Source organism: Phalaenopsis equestris, unplaced genomic scaffold (assembly GCF_001263595.1).
Source record: "Phalaenopsis equestris unplaced genomic scaffold, ASM126359v1 Scaffold000054, whole genome shotgun sequence".
Lineage (NCBI taxonomy): Eukaryota > Viridiplantae > Streptophyta > Magnoliopsida > Asparagales > Orchidaceae > Phalaenopsis > Phalaenopsis equestris.
Window position 1 is genome coordinate 673,287 of NW_018164496.1, and position 21,134 is coordinate 694,420.

The 21,134-nt window shown below is 31.8% G+C and overlaps 1 protein-coding gene across 1 annotated transcript in view; it reads left to right on the plus strand.

Moving 5' to 3' along the window:
* The first annotated feature begins 1,924 nt into the window (after window positions 1-1,924).
* LOC110019211 (U3 small nucleolar RNA-associated protein 21 homolog) overlaps window positions 1,925-21,134 on the plus strand; it is a 41,944-nt gene continuing 22,734 nt past the window's right edge. The window contains exons 1-7 of the mRNA XM_020716794.1: window positions 1,925-2,424; window positions 2,815-2,842; window positions 11,611-11,711; window positions 13,589-13,792; window positions 14,361-14,604; window positions 15,406-15,581; window positions 18,486-18,568. Coding sequence (XP_020572453.1) covers window positions 2,299-2,424; window positions 2,815-2,842; window positions 11,611-11,711; window positions 13,589-13,792; window positions 14,361-14,604; window positions 15,406-15,581; window positions 18,486-18,568 — 962 coding nt within the window. The 5' untranslated portion in view covers window positions 1,925-2,298. The remainder of the gene's footprint in view (window positions 2,425-2,814; window positions 2,843-11,610; window positions 11,712-13,588; window positions 13,793-14,360; window positions 14,605-15,405; window positions 15,582-18,485; window positions 18,569-21,134) is intronic.

Below are 21,134 nucleotides of genomic sequence, written 5' to 3' on the forward strand. Positions count from 1 at the left end.
CATGTCAGCCCTCATCCTCCGACCTCTCCTTCAACACAGATCAACTACCCTTGGGTCTCCTTTTCTCCCTGCATCTTTAGAAGGATGGAGTTTTCCAGTTGAAATCCCAAAGGCCTTCAACATAGCCGCCTCATTCACTCCCTTAGCAGAAGCTTTCTTGTCACTCACCATAAGTATCTTTCATGTTGATGACCGATTGAAATGTAGAAAACTAAAAAAAAGTGATGGATAAATGCAAATCACACCATATTTATAAGAATTGCGGAAAAAAAATCCTGCAAGTTCAATTATTAAAAGTACTTATCACGCAATAAATAAATCAATTTTTTACTATTAGTTATCTTATTCTTATTGCAACAGCTGCTTTCAAGAAGAAGAGAATTGGGGACTAAATATGTACGTAAAAAATAAATCTTGAGGAAATCCAACAGGCCTCAATTATGAACACCAAATGATAGTGTATCAGGATGACAAAAAGATGAAAACATCAAGCATCGTTTCCTTTGGTTGGAACTCTAAGCCAACCAAACAGAAGAATGACAGAACAAAGAACTCGAAGGAGGCCAATCTAAGGGACAATAATTTATGATCAGGTCCCTCGGGTGACTCCAAAACTCCTAATGAAATGGCTAAAGGGCCCCACTAATTGCTTTTGTGATCCTCTGAGAAGATCCCCTGCCCAATAGGAGGTGCCTGTCAACTCATGATGGAACACCCTCTAGTTGATGACCCTAGTTCATCTTAAAAACATGTGGGTCTCTACTCATGATTCCCGTGAGAGGATCAACTGACAACCTTTTAGTCAGCTAAATGTATGCCGACCAAACAAAGACTTCAACTAATTGAGTGATAAGTTATCGGGTCATCAAATGCCCCTCTTCAAGTAGTTACGAAAAAAAAAATGGTGCCTGAGTCAATTACAAATATGAATATGTGTCATAATATTTTGTAACGTGTTTATTAATGTAGGGACAAGCATGTAACTTATCCATACCCCTAAAATCCATAAATTTGGTTCATTTATGTAATAAAAGACTACTAAATTTACTCTATCTAAACTCTTATGTTACTATGCGCCCTATTTCTCTCTTTCTTTATAGGTTTCTCTCATCTGTCCCATGCTCAATTTCTTAGGTATGATTTATAGGACATACTTGGATTCAACACACACACACACACACACACACATACACATATGTCATATGATTCAACACACACACATATACACATTTGTGCAGATTGAAGTTTACATAAATATATAGGAATTAAGCAGATATGTAAATCTTCAAAACTTCTTATATTATCCAAGTTAATTGTAATTAAACTCATAAAAAAACTAAGCCAAAATTTTGTTGTATCTACCTTCATCATGCTTTCTCAAATAGAAGTCTCTTTGCATAAATCTTAAGACCAAGTTTGATTGCAAGCAGAATTTAATTAGAATAGGATTTAATAAGTCCTATAAATGGGGATTTGTCAAATCATGAAGTCGTTAAATCCTAAATTATCTGGTATGTTAGTAAATCTTAATAAAATCATAAGAAACGCCATACAATTTTATCATTAATAAAATCTAAAAATAAATATTAAATAAAAAATACAAATGAATATCCAAAACCTCAAAGTACATAAAAGATCATTTATATTAATTAATAGTTAATAATATTTTTTTTAAAAACAAAAGGCCCATTAAACAATAATTTAGCATTAGTTTAATATTAATTAATTAGCAACTAATTAAATTATTAATAAATTTATAAATTAAAAATCACATAAAATGTTATTAGACAATTTAAATTACGTATCTATCAATTAATTAACTATTAAATGATCACATTTAAATAAATAAATTATAAATTATTAATTAATTCAATTTCTAAAAGTAACTTGAACAAAAATAAATTAAAACCAGAAACCTCCCTCCCCTTCCCCTATGCCAAACCCTCGCCTCCGTCCCGCCCCGCCCCCACTACCCCTTCCCGCTTTGGTTCAAAACCCTCGCTTATGTCCCTCCCCCTTCCTGGTTTCGCCCAAAACCGTCGCCTTAGCGAACGAACATTCGCGATACATTCGCCATTAGAGTTAGCTGGGAAGGCAACGATGGGATCGCAGCTTACAGAGAACACCGAAACTCCCATCTCTGTAAAAAGCTGATTTTATCGCGAGTCGGCGTCATTTTGGGATTTAGGGTAGCTCTTTTTTCCATTCGGCAGGATTTATCTTAAATCCCGCGTATATCCTGCTCAAAACCCGCTACCAAACAGCCATAGAGCTCCTCCTCGACGTTTCCTTCCAACGATGGGCATCTTTGAGCCATACCGGGCCATCGGTTACATAACCACGAGCGTACCCTTCTCTGTGCAGAGGCTGGGGACCGAAACTTTCGTCACTGTCAGCGTTGGCAAAGCATTTCAAGTATACGATGTGAGAGGCCCCTTGTTCCTCATTTTTTTCTGGTCTAATTGCTGAGCTTGTTTTGTGAAGTTTAATTTACCATTAAGTCTTTATATTACACCGGACAGATAAATTTACTTCTTAAAAAAAAAAGATTTTTCCTTATGTGATTGTTCGTTGAAAGTACGTTGGATATCCTTAGGCTTGTTTAGACACATCGCTCCCTTCTGCTCTCTTCCATCATGGAGGCAGTTAAATTTACTATTGCAGAAAGATTTAGTTTCCAAAGTACGGTCTTTCATTTCTGTTATCTTTTAAATGCGATATTTAAAGCTTCGTTCCTTTGCATCAATAGTTTAATAACGTTTTTTAATTCATTATATTGATTGTGATAACTTTATCCTTTTTTTTTTTTTGCAGTGCGCTAAATTGACTTTGGTAGCAGTTGGTGAGTTTTCATATCTCTCAAGGACATTCTGTTGATTTCATGTCATTTCTCTTTCCCAGTTACTGATTGTTTTTTTGATGCATTTACATACATATCACTCAATTCCTATGCATTCACATATTCAGCACCTGAAATTTAATTTTTTATATTTATGCCACTCAAATCTTTCATATCACATCAAGAACTCTACCATTATAACTTTCAAAATGTAAAATGCACCTTTTATTGCTTAGGTGAGTTGTTATGAAGGTAAAACTTGAAGTTTAAGCGTTAGATATGGAAATACGCAAGAATTGAGTGGTATGTATGATGCGCTACTGCTGTCCCTCTTCATTGCTCTCATTTTTGTCCTTTTACCCATTTCTATCATTCTTTTGGTTTTGTAACTTTAATAGCTATCTTTGAAATGTTTGTAATATCTACAATTCCATGTCAACCTTTTTGCAATTTTAGGCAACTTCTTATTCTTTAGTTCGTATAAGATAAGTCAAAGGAAGCGAGTGATTACAGAAATTACAAATAGAAATAGCTGCAGTGCTGTCTGATGGAATGACTCTTTTGCAAAGCATCACATGATGAACATATGCCAAAGTTACTTTTAATGAACCTTCGGCAAGCTACCTTTCATATGAAAAGAAAAGGCCACTGAGGATGAGATAATGCCACAATTTATATAGAATTATGCAAAAATGATTTTGTTCCCCTCTCTCACAAACACAACATTTCAATTGAAGGAGCCCAGAACAGTTGTTTTTGTTATTTTCATCTAATCTATTCTAAATTTTCAGCTTGGGGGGCATTTTGTTGAAAAAAAAAAAAAAAAAAGAGATTTTTTTAGTACTCATTATTGTTAAAATCTTTTCATTTAATATAACATACTTAGCTCATTGCTATAAAGAGCAAAGTACATTTTTTGCTCTTTGCCTTATTTCTCAGAGTAAGAAGCAAAAACGTGTATGAAAAACTTCTTTTTCTTACCCAATACGTCATCATTAGCTTCATTTCCGACTACTTGTGGTTGGATTTATGAATCTTTTTTCTCTGTTCATTCCTCTTAAGTGTTGCATGGGGTATCAGCTCTATTTTGTAGTTTTTTGTTAGTTTAAAAATCACGTATGAGTATTGCCTAAGGTATCAACATTATTTTGCAATTCCCTTTACATTAATTATTAGAAAACACAAAAAAATTGTTGAGAACTTTATACGTTTTGGTTATTTGCAATAGTTTGTTGGATACTTTTTGTAAATTGTCTTGCAAGTATATGAAGCTCGGTGATAATTTTAATGAACTTGGGAAGATAGGGAATATCTTGCAGGCGAGCACGTGCAAGAGAGCCATACATCCACTTAATATATTCCTTTGCAAGCATATGAAGCTTGGCGAGATTTAATGCACTTTGACACACACGGAACATTTTACATGAGAGCATATGTAAAATAATCATACATCCACCTAATTAATATTCTAGGATTTAGTTTTACTCCGTGTATTAGTTTGACAATATTAAGAAAGTGCCATACTTGGTGCACAAAATTAGCCCCAATAATTTGTCTAGCGAGATATTGTTTTAGGTAATTAATAAGTCACGAGCTACTCAACAAGATAGTTGTATTGAGATATAAACATCATATTAACTTAGAAAAATAATTCTATAGATAGAAGAATGTGATTCAAATCTCTCGAGGCTTCATTGTTACCATGATAACTTGATAAAAATGTGAAACCAAGTAAGCATTCTTCCCGTATTTTTTGACTTAGTTTATGATGGTCATATTTTAGTTTTTAAAGTTCATTTCATTTTTTTGGATCTTATTTCATGGCATTGATGAGATAATATGGATGAGATGAATTGACATATTGACGCTTTGATGAAAATATATTTCTCTCATAATCTTATGTTTCGTGCCTACACCAACATACATTTATAACCTTTTGTATCAGCGGACTACGATACAAGAATAATTCCAATTGCCCTTGATGGACACCATATGCTAATTGCTAATTTCTACAAAAATAATTTTAAAGAAAATTTCATTACATTTTCAATCAAGTTGATCAGGTCTCCAACATCCTAATTTGATTGATTATGCCAACAACAACGACAACTACAACAAAACTATATCCCAATAAGTGGGTCGGCTACATGAATCCCTTTTCTCCATTGTGCCCTATTATGTATGAGCTTCATATTTTTCATTTAGTTCTAATAAATTAAGATCACTTTTTATACAATAAGCACAAGTCTTCCTAGGTCTACCGCTGCCTTTCTTAATATAAATCAAATCTAAAAATCTACTCTTCTATCTCCTAACCGGATGATCAGATAGTCGACGTTTAATGTGACCAAACCTTCTAAGATGATTCTCTCTAATCTTGTCTGCCACTGGAGCCACACCAACCCTTTCACAGATAAATTCGTTTCGTATTTTGTCTCTAATTGTCAAGCCACTCGTCCACCTTAGCATTCTCATCTCAATCTCATCTCAACAACACTTAATAACAACACTTAATTTTGTTTTATGCTCCTCTTTTAAAGGCCAACATTCTGCACCATAAAGCACTGCGGGTCTCGTCGCCATCTTATAAAATTTTCCTTTATCACACAATAGGCCCGATGCATTCCTCCACTTCAACCAACCAACTTGAATTCTACTAATAACATCTCTTTTATATTACCATCACTTTGAACAATAAACCCGAGATATCTAAAATATTTACACCTTTTAAACATTGATCACCCATAGTTACAATCCTGCCACTATAGCTAATACTACTAAAATATTCAGATTTATATCTACTTGAACGAAGGCCTTAAAACTCCATTAGATGCCTCCATAATTCAAGATTTTCCCGAACTTCTTCTCCAGTCTTATCCACAAGAAGGATATCATCAATAAAAAACATACACTGAGGTACATCCTCCCATAAATGTCTAGTAAGATGGTACATCCTCCCATAAATGTCTAGTAAGAGCATCCATAACTAAAGCAAAAAGATATGGGCTTAAAGCCGATCTCAGATGTAATCGAATTGAAATAAAAAAAAATACTTGCTCAATCGTCCTTCTGTTCAAACACGAGTAACATCTTTAGTATACATATTTTTAATGACTTGAATATAAATCATATCAACACCTTTTATTTCTAGAACTCTTTAAAGGACTTCTCTTGGAACCTTATCCTAAGCTTTTTATAAATCAATAAAAATCACATGTTGATCCTCTGTACTTCTCCATCAAAGCTCTCGATAAATGTATAGCTTCCATAGTAAATTTCTATGCATAAATCCAATCTGCTTATGAGAAATTTTTCTATCACGTATTAAACTATGTTCAATTGCACTCTACCCTAATTTTAAACTATGGTACATTAATTTGATTAATTATACCTACATTATATATTTTTATTCTGTCCATGTGGACCACAATTTTATTCACTTTGATGTAATTTCATGAATTAGGATACATTATTTATATTTTATGAAATAATGGTAGATTTATTATTTCCTTTAGGATTTTATTAAACTTCAAACTACCATGGCATTTGGGTAAGTCTCAAAGATTATTTTTGGTCTATAAGTAAACCTTTAAAATGGTATTAGACACTAAATGAAAAGTTTATGATTTTCATGTGTAATTTATCATGCTTGATGCTTTACTCGATTTCATACTCTTGAGTATTTTTCCTCTTTCCAATTATTAAATTATCTCTTCCATCATACTCACCCTCTCTCTCTCTCATACTTATTTAATCTTTTTCTTCTACTGAAATCTTCCATGAAGTAAAACGCAAAAACATCCTTCATTCATTTATTCTGAACCCATTATCTTTAAGAAATTATAATAAAACACCCATTTATCTTTTATTTGTTATATAGCTCTTCTGTCTATATATAGCAGATAAAGACCTTCAAATCCCCCTATTGATTTCTTTGTTATCGTAATCTCACCCCCCTCCGGCTCCCCGTCTCCCTCAATCCCAAATACAAGCATTCTTTTTCGCTACTTTTCCCTTATAAATAATTCTCTTTTCTTAATTCAAAGCTACTTTTTCTTTTTGAATGCCCCACCTCTTATCTCTCTTTAACCTAAGAAGCATATCAATTTCTCCATGTATTTCTCTAAAAGTTAATGCCTACTATTCATCCCAAACTTTGGGTAAATCGAACCCGACATACTTAGTTAGGCCTTAATCTGCCTAGTCCGTAAGCCCTTTATTTTTTTTTAATTAAAGTGAATGCCCATTTAACTTTGATCTTTTACCTGATATTCTTAATTTATGCCTAACTTATTAATATATGTTGTATTAGTTTCTAATAAAATTGGGCAATTGTCTAAAATTTTATAAACATTTTAAGCAAATGAAAATAAGATACAACTCTTCAAATGCTCTTTAAGTTAAGATGCATGCCAATTTCTCCATTTATTTCTCTGTATGTTAATGCCTACAATTCATCCCAAAATTAGGGTAAACTCAACTGAACGCTAACAACAGGTGAAAGCCTTTATCCAACTAAGTGGGGTCGGCTATATGAATTCTTTTCTCCATTATCTCATGTTGAGTTTCATATTTTCATTTAATTATAATAAATTAAGATAATTTTTTATACAACATACCCAAATCTTGTTAGATCTATCTTTATCTTTCTTAGCACAAGTCAAATCTAAAACATCTATTATCCTAACAATGTCATCAGATGGCCAACGTTTAATGTGGCCAAATCATCTTAAGGCGCGTCTCTTTATTCTTGTGTGCCACTGAAGCTACTCCAACCCTTTCATAGATATATTCGTTTCAGAGTTTATCTCCAAGTGTAAAATCACTCATCCACATGAGCATTCTCATCTCAACAACACTTAACTTAATTTTATGCTTCTCTTTTACATGACAATATTCTGCGCCATAAAGAATTGCAGATCTTACCACCTTCTTATAAAATTTTCCTTCAAGTCATAGCGGTATTTTTCTACCACACAATAGACCCTATGTATTCCTCCGCTTGCACCATCCAACTTGAATTCTATTGATAACATCCCCATCTATATCACAATCACTTTGAACAATAGACCCGAGATATTTAAAACCTGCATTCTTTTTAATGACTTGATCACACATTGTTACAACCCCTCAACTAGATCTACTATTACTACAATTATATTCCATGTATTCAATTTTAGATCTATTCAAACATAAGTCTTTTGACTCAAAGTTGACTCTCACAATTCAATTTTTTCATGAACTTTTTCTCTAATCTCATCCACAAGAAGGATATCATCTGCAAAAAACATACACCAAGGTAAATCCTCTTGTACACGTCCAATCAGAATATCCATAATTAAAACAAAAATAACATGAGCTTAAAGCCGATCCCTAATGTAATCCAATTGAAATAGGAAAAATACTTGGTTAATTTTTCTTGTGTTCGAACACAAGTAACAACTCCAGTATACATATATATAATGGCTTGAATGTAAACAATATCAATATTGTTCTTTCTAAAACTTTTCAGAGTACTTCTCTTGGGACCTTATCACAAGATTTTTCTAAATTAACAAAAATCATATGTAGATCCTCCTTATTCTCTTTATATTTTCTCAGCAAACATCTCAATAAATGTATAAATTGCACAGTAGACTTGCCCGACATTAATACAATTCGATTTTGGGAAATTTGTTGTGTCACATTGTATTCTATGCTCACTTACTCTCTCCCTTAACTTTAATGTATGCCATATTAACTTAATACATTTGTAATTTGCCCACTCTTGTTTATCATCTTAATTCTTAAAATCATAAACCAATATACTTTTTCACCACTCATCGTAAATTTTTTTAGTTTTTAAAATAATATTATAAAATTTAGTAAGCCAAAAAAATTCGTAGATCTCCTAAACATTTTTTCATAGTTTAGTAATAATACCATCAAGTCCTACTTTTTGATTGTTTATGTTCTTTAAAACCTCATCAATTTCTGTTTTACTAATACGACGATGAAAATAAAAAAAAAGTTGTTTTTATTTAGGATATTAAGATCGCTAAAATCGATTGTATTCTCATAATTTTATTGAAAAGTTTATCAAAATATCTTATTCACTCATGTTGAATATCCTCATCTAAAAAAATACTTTTTGATTTTCATTTTTAATACATTTTAGTTGAACTTTCTCTTCATTTGGATAGTTTATACATTTATTTTTCACTATTTTTAGTATCTAATCTACTATAAAGATCATTAAAAATAAAATTCTTAGCATCTCAAACTGTTCTCTTAGGTTTCTTACTGACCATCTTATATTTTTTGTAATTCTCTAAGTTTTACATTTAAAACATTTTTTATTATACCTTTTTGCTATTAATTCATAAGAGTTTTTTTATTTGATTCTTCAAGTATATTTTTTGTAATTTGTTCTTTCATAAATCTCTTAAAATTTAAGATTATGAAGTTTACTTATAAAAATAACTTTATTTTTGTATTTTAAGTGTCCTCATTTAATTTTATGATAATATTTTATCATGTTTTTTATCTTTCATTCTTTCATTTTAAAATTTAAAACTAATAATCGATGTTGGGTACTTACATTTTTACTTGAAATGACCTTGCAATTCTTATAATCTCAATGATCTATTTTTCTCATAAGAAAATAATTAATATGTGTATTATTAGTTTCATTTTTATAAGTGATAATATGCTAATCATTTTTTTATATAAAATATTAGCTATAACAAAATTACAAATTAAAACAAAATTCAATAAGACTTTATCTTGTTCATTAGTCAGGTAAAAAATATAGTCACCATGAATACTTCTAAAATCTTCTACCATTATACCAATTTTTCAATATAAATTTATTGAAATAAAATTTTTTTGTTCAAGAGTTATCATTTGTATCAATTTTTCTAGGTTATTCTAAAAATTTTCTTTTAAACATATATGTAAATTTATTTGGGGAGCATAAACACTTATAGTATTAAAGATCTTATTAAAACAATAATTATAGAGCTATAATTGCATCTCTAATTCTACTAAATTTTTATAATATTATGTTTCAAACTATTATCTATAATTATACACGCACCATCTCTAGTACGACTCCTACCTGAATACTAAAGTTTGAAACCTAAACTATCAATTTCCTTAGTCTTCTCTTTAAATCATTTTGTTTCATGAATGCATAAGATTTTATCTTCATATGAATCATAATAGCCACCAATTTTATTAATTTACTTATGAGAGTACCTATATTCCAATTTTTATGGTAATATTATTTTTATGGACTAACTTCTTTGACCGTATTTCTCTATAATTAGGTAAATTGAACCCAATATACTTAATTAGACTTTAATCTGCCAGTCCGGAAGCCCTTTTTTTATTAAAGTTAATGTCCTTCCAACTTTTATCGTATATTGATCTTTTTAATCAATGTCTCAATTACTTTATTAAAATTTTTTGTATTAGTTTCTAATAAATTTGGGCAATTGTCGAAATTTTTTTAAACATTTTAAACAAATGAAGTGAAGATACAACTCTGTACTAAATGCACTAGATTTAATCCGATGAACCATTTTCTGAAGTTCAGTTCTTTATTTTAGAAAGACATGTCTCGGGTTCACCCCAAATTAGGTTGTATAAAAAAATGCCTTAAATATCAATCATTGTAGCAATAGTGAGATTCACTCCTTTTTTATTTGAGGGGTACACCTTAAGTCTTTCATGCTTCGAGACATTTGGGACGGCGCCTCAATAAGGCCGTGTAGAAGAATATATTATATATATTATATTATTTTATAATATTAACATATATTATATTATGTTATATTTATGTAAAAAATACTTATAAAATGATAATTTAAGTTTAATGAATTTCATGTTTTTGTTGTTTTTTCTTATTTTATTTTAAATATCATTGAATCCGATGTTATGTAATATAAATACTAAAAAAAAAGTAATGATTGAAAAAGATTTGAAAGAACAAATTATAACACACCAAATTCTGCACAATACTTGGTCCCATAAAGTATTTAGTTGTTCAACTGCGGACAAGTGACTGTTATATTTTCAACTTTTGGTACAATTATTGTTTGTTATAGTGGTGTTTGGCCCAACCAAATTACTTAGAGCCAATGCTTGTCTCTTAGAACTCGTCTAGCAATCCATGAGGCGGGCATGGAGTTAAAAAGCCTTGGAAAGGATTAGTTTGTCTTTTGTTGAGGTTTGCAGTTGCTCAGGTGAGGATGGAAGTGGTTGGCTAATGGAGGTTAGTGAAGGGGAAAAGGGGACGAAATGGAGTTGGGGAAGAAGGAGTGCACACAATGGGATTAGGATGTTATTCGTGGATGGAGTCTGCCATTAGTATTAGTAGTTGTAGAGAGTAAGAAATAGCTATAAGAAGAATTTTTCTCCAATTTTTTTCTTAGTCTTCATAAGTACATGGAGCTTTACCTTATATAAACACTAGAGTTACACTAGATGAACTATTAAGGATAAAAGTTTTTCTAGAAGCTCAACTTATTTTAGTTCCTTTGGATTCAGATAACTGCCTATACTTTCAAGTGGAGTTAGCAGGTTCTTTCATACTTTAGCTGCAAATTATCTGTATTTTTTTGGTAAGCTATCAAAGAAACGCCATCTTGATTTATAATATTTTTTGTTGTAGATTAGTCAATTTAGTTGTTGATTTGACTTGCGTAATATGCGCTGCAGTAAATTTATAGTTATTTTGCTAACTATATTACATTTTATTGGTATGCATGCAATTTTTCATTTAAAAGGCCCTCAATTGCCAAAGAAGATCCGAGCTCTTGCTTCCAGCCGGGACTATACTTTCGTTGCATATGGAACGAATATTGGAGTTTTTGAGCGTGCTGATCAGGTTCGTATTGGTTGATATCTGCTATTGCTTGTTCTAGTCATTATTTCTATGGAATGCATTAATATTCACATTTTTTAAGATAGGGATTGAAGAGTTGCATGTAAACTAAAACCAAGGATATATGCATGATATGTTTGAATAAGTTGTCCTGTATAGAGAATGAACTATTTTTGAATGAGTTTTTCTTCATAGAGGATGAAATATTAAACACAATTGTCAATGTATGATTATGAAGCGAAGCATAGACAAAGTTAGGATGGATTTTACATACAAATGAAAATAAGAAAATCTTCTCCTATAAAGCAATAGGAAAGTTAAAGATGCTACAATCATGAATCACTTTTTTGTTTGTCTGCTATTGTATCTTACAAACTCAGTCTCATTTTTTTAACTGCAATAAATTTCTGGCCAGATGTATATTTAGTAGGTGCTGGCAATGTGGATTTTTTTCTTTGCAAATATGTTTGTTTTATTATTATATGCACAATGTTTTTTTATACCATCATAATCACGTGGGTTGACAACCATGCCTATCCCAATCATCATAATTATGAGTGTCAAAATAGTCCCCCTTACTGTTTACATGGGGCCATTTTACTCTCAAAGCTCATAAAAGTGCCAAATTAGTCCCTAGATTTTTTAAATTGGGGTTGAAATAGACTATTTCTGCCCATATTAATCGAGTATGGGTACTAAACTGACACTTTTGTACTCTGGGATTAAACCGACGACTTTTTGGACAATTTAGTCTCATAATTATCTCTTTAAGATCTGAAGTATTTGTGATTAAGTTTATAATATTTTCTTCTTCATTCTTGTTAATATTTATTGCCTTATAGGTTGTGTGGAGCAGAATTTTCCATCAAATATTTTTGAACTTCACAATGTCTATTTTTTCTCTTATTATTTGCACATTGGTTTTGTTTCCCTTCTTAAATGAAGCTTTTTTGTTTTACTTTTTATTATTTGCACATTGGTTCTATTTTTTTCTTATGTATTTATTTTGCAATTTTTCTTTCTAAATCCATTTTAGTTTACAATTCATGGCATTCATCAGCAGCCCTGCATTTAATCCAGTAATCATTAATTTAGGAATTTATTGTCGCCATCATTTGCCAGTTACCATGTATAATAGATCTGCAGGATCTACATTGGTTATACCTTTTGTATAGCTGTCTTTTATCTAAAAATTTGCTTTTGCATACTCTCTTCCCTTTTGCTAATTTTATAGTCAATGTTTCTCACATTTTTTAGTAATAATTAAAGCTGCAGTTTACTTAATTCAGTACCTATTAGAAGTATATTAGTGCAGAAATAAGCCTTAGAACTAATGCCATATCGTACCAATGTGCAAGGAGGATGCACATGTAGCTTTTCACAAATGTGCAACATTGTTATCGTAACATTGTGCAACTCTTTAGTTAAAATGCTGTTTTTGAGTGCTCAAAGTTAATTTTTATTTTCAATCATAAATTCAGTATCAGTTTGTCCCGACTATTGTTCATAATATGCCATACTAACTTTTTCTGGTAATATTTTAGGAAAGTTACATACCTGACACACAATTATGTGTTGGCATATCTCACACATAAATTTCATATTTAGATACATACTTTGGTGCTTTAAACCTACACATGAAAAGGTGTAATTCACTTTTATAAAGTGGTAGTATTGCTATTTTTGATGTGAAATTTAAGATTTGAGTGCCATGTGTAGGTGAGAAATGTAAATACATAAGAATTGTGTGTTATGCATATAAATGCCCCAATTTTTTATCCTTAGTGGAAGTTTTGAAAACAGTTCTCTTGTCAACTAATGTTTTATCTTCTCTATCATATTTCCTTCCAAAGATTGTGCTTGAATTCTATTTCTTTCAGGTTGCGACATGGAGCAAGCATGAGGAAAAGGTTAATTTGTTGCTTATTTTTGGAGATTATGTCTTAAGTGTTGATGTTAAAGGCAATATTTTCATCTGGCCTTTCAAAGAAATAAAGAAGAATCTTGAGGCAGCTGGCCATATAAAGCTGGAAGAAGGCTTCTTACCAACTTGTATTATACACCCAAATACTTATTTGAACAAGGTAGGTGAAGATTTAGGGCTTGTTTGGGATTTATTGTGTTTTTTTCTTTTCTTTCATTTTTAAAAATATTTTTGTTTAGTGAGCTTTTGACATGTTTTTATTTTTAATTTCTAAAAACAAGTTAATATAATTTTGAAAACACTCCAAGCAATTTTTAGGTGTTTTGAGTGTTTTTGAAAACAATCATATCTTAACCAAATATGCTAAACTAGGGGTGTCAAAAACTGACCCGACATGCCAACTCGACTTGAACCCGGCTCGAAAAATTCAGGTTATTGACTTGAATAATTTTAAGTTTGATTTGGGTTAGGGTTAGGAATCCTAACCCCTTTAATTTTTTCAGGTTGGGTTTGGGTCAATTTTGGGTTAGGCTGACACCCCTATGGCAGACATGTTCTATTCCCTATTCCAAATCAAAACATTAAACAAAAAAAAAAAGAAAAAGAAAAGAAAAGTGATCCCAAATTGCCCCTTAGTTTGATAAACTTGTTAAGATTGTTATACCAGTTAGTGATAATTCACATTTCCCTCATTATAATATCTTCAAAACATATCATGTTTAAAACAGGTCATTTTGGGCAGCCAAGCCGGTTCATTACAGTTGTGGAATATCAGCACCAGGAAGAAACTTTATGAATTTAAAGGATGGAACTCCACTGCGCATTGTTGTGTATCATCCCCTGCATTAGATGTAGTTGCTATTGGCTGTTCTGATGGAACAGTCCATGTTCATAATGTTCTTTATGATGAGGAGGTTGTTTCCTTTACCCATTCCACACGTGGTGCTGTTACTGCACTATCTTTTAGGACTGGTATGATCTTGTCCTAATGCTTTTTGAAATTTTGATTTGTTTTATTCTATCTTCTTACTTCCTCAATTTAGGTCTATCATGTTTTACGTCATTGTGAGAATGGTGCCTGTGGACATATTGAAACTATCATTCTCTAGATCATTCTTTCTCGCGCGTTAAAAGTTAGGGACATTTACATACATACAACATAATAATATTGCATTTAGATATCTTAACTTAAATATTCATATTTAGATGCATACCACTCAAGCTTTCAATATCACATCAAAAATGCCACTATAACTACTATTTAAAAGTGAAATAAACCTTTTCTTGCATAAGTTTATGACACTAAGGTGTTACTAGTGTAAATATCAAACTTTGTGTGTTCGAAATGTGTGGTATGTAGGTAAATCTACATGCCTACGTCCTAATTTTAGGTCTATCATGTTTTAGTTCTTTGTGAGAATGGTGCTTATGGACATATTGAAACTATCATTCTTTCTTGAGTGTTAAAAGTTGGGGGCATTTACATACATACCGTATATTCTAATGTATTTAGATTTCTAACACTTAAATATTCATATTTGCATGCGTACCACTCAAGCTTTCAACATCACATCAAAAATACCACCATGACTACCATTTTAAAAGTGAAATAAACCTTGTTTTGTATAAGTTTATGACACTAGGCTGTTATAAGTGTAAATGTGAAGCTTTGGGTGTTAGAATTGTGTGTTATGTATGTAAATCTTCCTATAAGTTAATTTTCTTTTAGTTATGAAAACATTTTCTATCTCTTAATTTATCTTGTTGTATTAGATGGTGAACCTCTTCTAGCATCTGGAGGGTCATCAGGTGTTATTAGTATATGGCATCTTGAGAAGAGAAGGCTTCAATCTGTCATTAGGGAAGCTCATGATGGTCAAATTACATCACTTCATTTCTTTGCTAATGAACCTGTTCTTATGAGTTCAGCGGCGGACAATTCAATGAAAGTAAGTGTTTGACTCATTCATATTGTATAAAGAGATATTTGTTTTATATTTTATTACATTTTGGTTATTCTGTGAACTATGTTCGATGTTTAATTTTATGCTTCTCTATTTTATTGTATGCATCGTTGGTTAAGTGGCCATGTTTTTTTACTATGATTCGTCCTCGTTAATAAGCACCAACTAACATTGGCATTATTAAATTAAAGGGGCATCTACATACATACCACACAATCCTTATGTATTTACATGTCTCACACATAAACTTTGATGCATAGGTTTAAAGCACCCAAGTGTTTTGTATGCCAATATGGAATTTGAGGTGTAAGATATGTAAATTCATAAGAATTTTGTCCTTAGTATGTAAATTCCCTTAATAGAATCTTTTCCCCTTGTAATTGAGATTTATTTAATCAATTAGGCAACATAAGGAATCTCTACTGTTTTTTTTTTTGGGCTGAAGGAGGTTGAATTTGATATCATGTTCATATGCACGTATTATGTATGACTATTTTCAGGGAGTTTGATGCAGATTAGGCAACATTGGGAATCTCTGCTGTTTTTATGGGCGGAAGGAGGTTGATTTGATATCATGCTCATATGCACGTATCATTATGACTATATTCAGGGAGTTTGATGCAGATAAATGAACAGTTAGCTAACTATGATAAATATAACATTCTAATGCCCAAACTTGTATGCCTTTAATGGTTGATGAGATTATTACAACCTATGTCAATGACCCATTATAATTGGGAACATGCTGTGTATTTTGCATTGGACTACAAAGGATGCCACAAGGGAATGATGCCATTTAGGCCATCTTTGATCGACTCGCCAAAAGTTTTCATATTTTGTCCATTTGCTAACTTATGATCATTGTCATAATAGTTCAAATTTATGTTGATGCCATTATTCTACTCCATTAAAATTGATGGACTTAGATGGATGGTTTACCACTTGACTATGGAAGAAATTCTAGGTTGCATGTGCACTTGATTTTATTTTCTTTGACACAGATGATAGTTTATCTCCTGACTAAGGAAACAAGTTAGGATGGTATGGGTCTCGATTTGACTTTAGCAATCTCCCCAATCAACAAGCAATTAGCATAAAGCACCTAGAGGTTGGAGGGTCTTCTCAGGATGAGTTGGCTTAATTTTGGGGCTTACTCGGAGCGACTTCTCTTTTTAATGGAGTTCACCCGTATGGATTGAAATGTATATTTCACCTCAATTGACTAGAGCTTGGAGAGAGGATGGTATTCAGTTCCCAACTAGTGAAACTGACTACTAAAAAGGTAAGGTGCTTTGACAAAGACTTGGCAAGCACTATGATTTTACAGGATATTAAACTACTTGGAGATGGAGGTCAATATGCGTTAACTGGTTGCCCCTATGTTTTTTCTGGCTTGGGTAAAAAATTTTTAGAATGAAAGGAACCAAATGAAATGTTAGCATGAAACTAATGGCTTTGCTACTCTCATAATGGTTGACAAGTTCTTCTGCAAGCCTGTTGCATATACTCCTCAAACCATAGAGGAGGTACATGTGTAATAAATTTCTGTTCCTCAAACTTTTCATGCGTAAATCAAAATTATGATTTTCCAGATTTTTGAATAAGAAAATCAATTTTGCTCAAATATTCTATGAAGCATATACACTTATGAAGGGCGCTGTTTTGCATTTTGATGCCTTTTATGCTGTGATACCTGCCTACCTGGATACTTATTCTTACCAGATAGTCTTGTTTATATAATTCAAATTTCACAAACATAGTTTGAAATGAATTTGATGTGTATTTTTTGAAACATAAAAAAGGTTGTATTGTGGTTTAAAAGAGGCATTTAGTATAGAGTGTAAAAATAGTAGTTAGTGTGTCTTTGATTATTAAGTTGATTGTCGTAGAAATGAATATACTATGATTGATATTTAAAGAGAAAAGAATAGATAGTAAACTGATTATATGAGAGCGACAAAATTTAGTATTTATTGAAAATAAGATCATGAAAAATAAACTCAATTTTGTCATATACAAGAATCTATCTAGAATGAATTTGTGAATCTTTAAAGATGCGGAAGAATATAGCTTAATGGTATGCTTGTGACCAGAATGACGATAGTAAGCTTCATGACTTTGTGTTGTAATTATTTTATTAAGAATGTGCATTATTCATAATGTACATGGATGTTTAAAACATTGAATAATTTATAATTAGTTTGAAATATATGCACTTCAATTGTTTCACTATAAGCCATAGTCCGAAGAAAGCTTTTTTTTTTTCAAAGGAAAATATATTAATGTTTTTTGTAATTTTATATAAATTAACAATAGTTTGCAATGTTCCTGAATTAAAATACATGACTATAAAATTAAACATGCATTTTTAGAAAATTCGTTGTATAATGAAGTAAAACATAAAATTTGCTCTTTTCTGATTGGGGGCGACTCACACTGAGTTTAGGAAGGGAGGAGATCCAGTCATTAGATGAAGTTTTGAAGAGTAGCAAGCAGGGTGAACCCACATTTTTGTAATGTTGTAAGAACAATAAAAACATAAAAAAAAGTTGAGTGAACTCCATAGCTTTAAAAATAAGCTTCAAACACATTATTCCTTAAGCTCATTTAAATTTTTTTTTTGAGATTTATATTTTGAAGGCTAATTAAGCGAGCTTTGAACTCAAATTTTTTTTAAGATCTTGTTGTATTTGCATCCTTATATGGTGTCTTTAGATTAATGAGTTTTTTTCTGGGTCATGTTTTTTAATTTCTTGATGATGTTCATATCTTTTTAACCTCTTTTCAATCTTCATTTAAGAGGATTATGGCCTCATTTTTTCTATGGTTATTGATGAAGTTGTTTGCAATTTTAAACCAATTCTCGTACTCTAAACTTTTTATTTGTAGATGTGGATTTTCGATACGACAGATGGAGATGCTCGTCTATTGCGTTTTCGAAGTGGGCATAGTGCTCCTCCGTTGTGCTTAAGGTCATATAATTATCAATTTTTTATTTTGTAGATATTTCCTAATTGCCTGGCTTGTTACTTGAATTTGTTCAACTTCTTTTTTTCTTGCAAGCCTTTGTTGATGACTCTATTAGTCTTTACCGTTCATCATGCATGTCAATGTAGATAAAGAAACTTTGGTGTCCAGCTATTTATGTTATCTTTTTGGATTTATATTTTCTTAATGATTTGGTAGCTGGTATGGCGCATATATATACAAAAAATTGAAGGTAAAAATGGGCTCACTATGGTTACATGGCCTGTAAAGATACGAACGCGTGGCACCCATATTGTTATTGGCATTGATAAATATACTTTACAGAAGTGCAACTATCCGTCTTACTACCTGTATCAAATCACAAAAAATATATTGGGGAATTTACATGCATACCACACAATTCTTTTCTATATTTATATCTAACACCTGAAGTTTAATATTTTAGACGCATAACATTTTGGTGTCATAGCCTATGATAAAAAAATGTGTATTTCACTTTTACAAAGATTGCAGTGATACCTCATTATGGTATTTTTGATGTGAGATTAGGGTGGTCTGCATGTAAATAAGAATGTTTAGGTGTTAAATACGTAAATATATAAGAATTGTGTGAGATGTATGTAAATGCTTATAATATATTTCTGGGCGTTCACATTAATTTTAAGGAAAAAAATTAACGCAATAAATCACAATATGTCATGTCATGTTTGTCAAAATGTGAATTATTCCACTAAAAATTAGAATGTTTATGCCAAGGTCCATACCATAAAATATACAATGAACTACCAATTTAACCCCTCTACTCATGCATGAGTGAATGGGTCGGGATTTTGAGACAAGCTGGAGCCAACAGCACATTGCATCTGATTCGAGAATCCCAAAAATATTCGAATGATTATACTAATCTCCTTTAGAAGTATTTGTGCTCATAAAATTTTGCAAGATGAATGGTGGGAATTGTATAATGTGGAGCATTGCTGGCTACTGCATTTTGATGGTTTTTTATCATGTTGGTGTTGATTTTGAGACGAGTCTTCAAGGAGCCCACATTTATAGGACCTTGATTATTTTTTAGGGAAATTTGCATACACAGCACACAATTCTTATGTATTTACATATATCACACTTAAACTTTCATATTTAAATACGTACACTTTGGTGCTTTAAGCCTATGCATGAAAACGTGTATTTCACTTTTAAAAAGTGATAAGAGTGCTATCTTTGATGTGATATTAAATGTTTGAGTGCTACGTGTATAAATATGAAAGATAGCACTATTATCCCTTTTTAAAAGTGAAATACACATTCTCATATGTAAATGCATAAAAATTGCGTGCTATGTATGTAAATGCCCCTACTTTTTAATGTGCCAATATGTGCTTTGTGGTACATTTAGACAATAGCTGACTAATAAAGACTCTACAGTAAAATTATTTTATGCCTTATATATCAATGAATCAAGTCATGGGTGTGGTATGCATAGTATTGTCTTGTTTAAGCTTGTCTTTTTTTTTTTTTTGTCGATCTTGAGTATATTTCAAATTTTAATATCTTCAAGGCTTTTTAATTTTTTGGAAGATTTACATGCACACCACTTGATTCTTATGTACTTGCATGTCTTACACCTAAAAATTCATATTTTGACATATTTATTTACTTTTTAAAAGTTAAATTAGTGACATTTTTGATGTGATACAAAAGAGTTGAGTAGCGTAAATGTAAAATGTAAAGTCTTTTCTGTCAGATATTTAAATACAAAGGATTGGGTTGTATGTATGTAAATGCTCCTAATTTTTTTTGGGGCTTGGAAACAAGTTTGAGCTTGGCTGAAAGAAGTTTTAATTAAGACATTGATGATTAAATTAGTTAGATAACTCATCATCTAATATGATACTATTCGTATGTGTTTTTAAAGCTTTAGATAATTCAGTAGGTTTGCTCTTTGGCGCTAAAGAAATCGAACATATAAACCTTTGATGGAATTATTAATTTACTTGATCTTTGTATACATTTTATGACACAGGCGTTTGTCTGTATCTGGATCGGTTTGGTCCATATTTCCTGAGGGTCTTCCGGTCCCCTAATTATCTTGGAAGTGCCGCCCAATGGGGGTGATGCTTCGGCTATATCTCTGTCCTGCGGTGGTGTGTACTCTTTATATATCCGTACCCATCCCCTTTTCATACCGGTTTCCTTCCCCTAGCAGCTCCATCGCTGCCGTGCTCTAAATAACAACAACGGTACTGTTTTTTCCCCTCCATCTTGCTGAAACAGCTATCTGCTGTTTGCTTCTTCCTCCTCCTTGCTCCATCCTCCGATCTGCCTCTACCTTGCTGTCCCTGCTTGCCAACCGCCTCTTTCCACCTCCCCGCCACCTTCTAGTCCCCTAGCTGACACCACCTTCACCTTGGATTATCCTAAGTCTAATGTTGTGTTTTGTTTTCATTGCAACTTTAGATTTCCACTATGTTTTATTATAATTTCAGATTTGAAGTCAGTAATAATATTTTAATGCAGGGGCTGGAGAGCTGATCTGGTTGAACCGGTTCA